The following is a 1,770-nucleotide window of genomic DNA, read 5'->3' as shown; positions in this document are numbered from 1 at the left end:
TTCATGCTCGAATTTTCAGGTCTTCGCTCGCGGACCGGCTGTCAAGAACATACTGCTGAAATAAAGTTTGGAACGCCTGACTCAAGACCAACACCACCGTAAGTGCCTCATTGGTGTCAGTTCAATACGGCACAGATCAAAGTTAACCAGATTTCGGAAAACACGCATGTGCAGGTAGAGCTTGAATAGACATTTCACTTATTGGGAACGTCATTTCAACTGCAACCTTGGGACAACCTTTTTGATGTCTTTTCGAAGCGTCTAGGCTCGTTAGTGTGATTCATGACGGGTCTGAAGTGCGGTGACTCACGTCGTAATGGAACACAAGGTCCTGTGCTGACCCATTCCAATCAATTTGTACGTCATCGCAGGCATGCTCGGGCTCTCCATTCCATATGTGGTCCCACTTACCACCGTGTTTGAACTGCAGAGCAGTTATCTGTCCGGTGGATGTTTGGGCAAGGCGTAAGCCTCGAAGCGGGGGAACTTGCATACCTTGAACTGGAAGATGGACCGCACGCGCAAGAGGGTTCGCAATTGGACAAGATCCAATGGGATTCCCATCACACACTATCCCAGTCAAGCGATAGAGTCGAGATTCATTACAAGGGTAGAAGAAGAACGAGAATCGACGGCATTTCTCTACACACACGCGATATCTGGCGTATTGTCCCCGACCCTTCATTCGAGAATCGAGCAAGATCATCCTAGGCTGAGGTATGTTTTCCATGGCATCAATCACCCCTTGGACATTGTACCATGCCACGCGGAAGTTGTATGCCTTCGGAAATCGAGAGGCATCACTTTGCCTGAGATTTTTCACCACGCGTTGCAAGAGAAGTCTCACATTTGGACACCGGCTCATCCTGATAGAATACGAATTTGCCATTTTCATCCACTGCGCTAAGCATGGGTCGATTTTCTGTAGCTTATCGATTCCAATTGGGCCATCCTTTTCATGGAGCAACCCTAGAACTTCAGAAAGAAGAACTTCAAGTTGAGAATTCTCTTCTTCCGGTGGAGAAGGTACAGAGTCTGGATCAGTGAATAGCTCCAAATCAAGAGCATTAGTCTCGGAGTCAAAAGGAGTAATTTCAGCAAAGTTGCTCATGTAATAGAGACAGCGGATCAAATCTTCGCGACGAGCCATGTTCAGACTTGAACACTCAAAGACCTTGCAAGTGATTTCCCAACAGCAAGCATGCATGGCGGGCTGATCCTCTGCGGTAAACCTCTTCGGTGGCGGAAGTTCACTGTCGTTGCTGACAACGGGTTGATGGAAGCACTTCCAATTGTCTTGGAACTCAGTAGAAAGCTGAAATGGGCGGCGACACACCCAGCAGAGCCCAGGGGTATGAGCGCTTCTCGGTAAGGGCTTCACACCTGGGTCCGACTTAGATTTTGATGATTCATCGTCGATAGAAGCGCTAGCGCTATATCCAGCGTCATTCGCTGATCCGCTAGAGCGGTCCGCTAGCGTGACACTTTCGCTCAAGACTCTATCATCTGAAAAGCCAGAATTCCTGGGCTTAATCGTACTATGAGGATAGTCTTGGTAGCTAGTCGAGTCATCATTTACCAAGAAAATAACATTGTCAAGAAAATCATTTCCGTCACTGACACCATCACTGACAATGTCAACGGGCGTGCGGTTGATAGGTGTATGGTTGATAGGTGTATGGTTGATAGGTGTATGGTTGATAGGTGTATGGTTGATAGGTGTATGGTTGATAGGTGTATGGTTGATAGGAGTATGGTTGATAGGATTGT

At 47.5% G+C, this 1,770-nt stretch overlaps 1 protein-coding gene across 1 annotated transcript; it reads right to left on the bottom strand.

Annotated features, from left to right (window-relative positions):
• Positions 1-210: 210 nt before the first annotated feature.
• Positions 211-1,593, bottom strand: LCP9604111_9613 (uncharacterized protein; the record flags this gene model as incomplete). Its single annotated transcript, XM_039077887.1, has 5 exons — positions 211-261; positions 311-424; positions 496-570; positions 653-1,523; positions 1,580-1,593. 5 exons carry the CDS (start codon positions 1,591-1,593, stop codon positions 211-213), a joined length of 1,125 nt encoding a protein of 374 aa, XP_038924393.1.
• Between the last annotated feature and the right edge of the window lie 177 nt (positions 1,594-1,770).

The sequence above is a fragment of the Penicillium roqueforti genome (assembly GCF_015533775.1).
Source record: "Penicillium roqueforti strain LCP96 04111 chromosome Unknown scaffold_53, whole genome shotgun sequence".
Lineage (NCBI taxonomy): Eukaryota > Fungi > Ascomycota > Eurotiomycetes > Eurotiales > Aspergillaceae > Penicillium > Penicillium roqueforti.
This window is presented reverse-complemented; position numbering and strand designations above follow the sequence as displayed.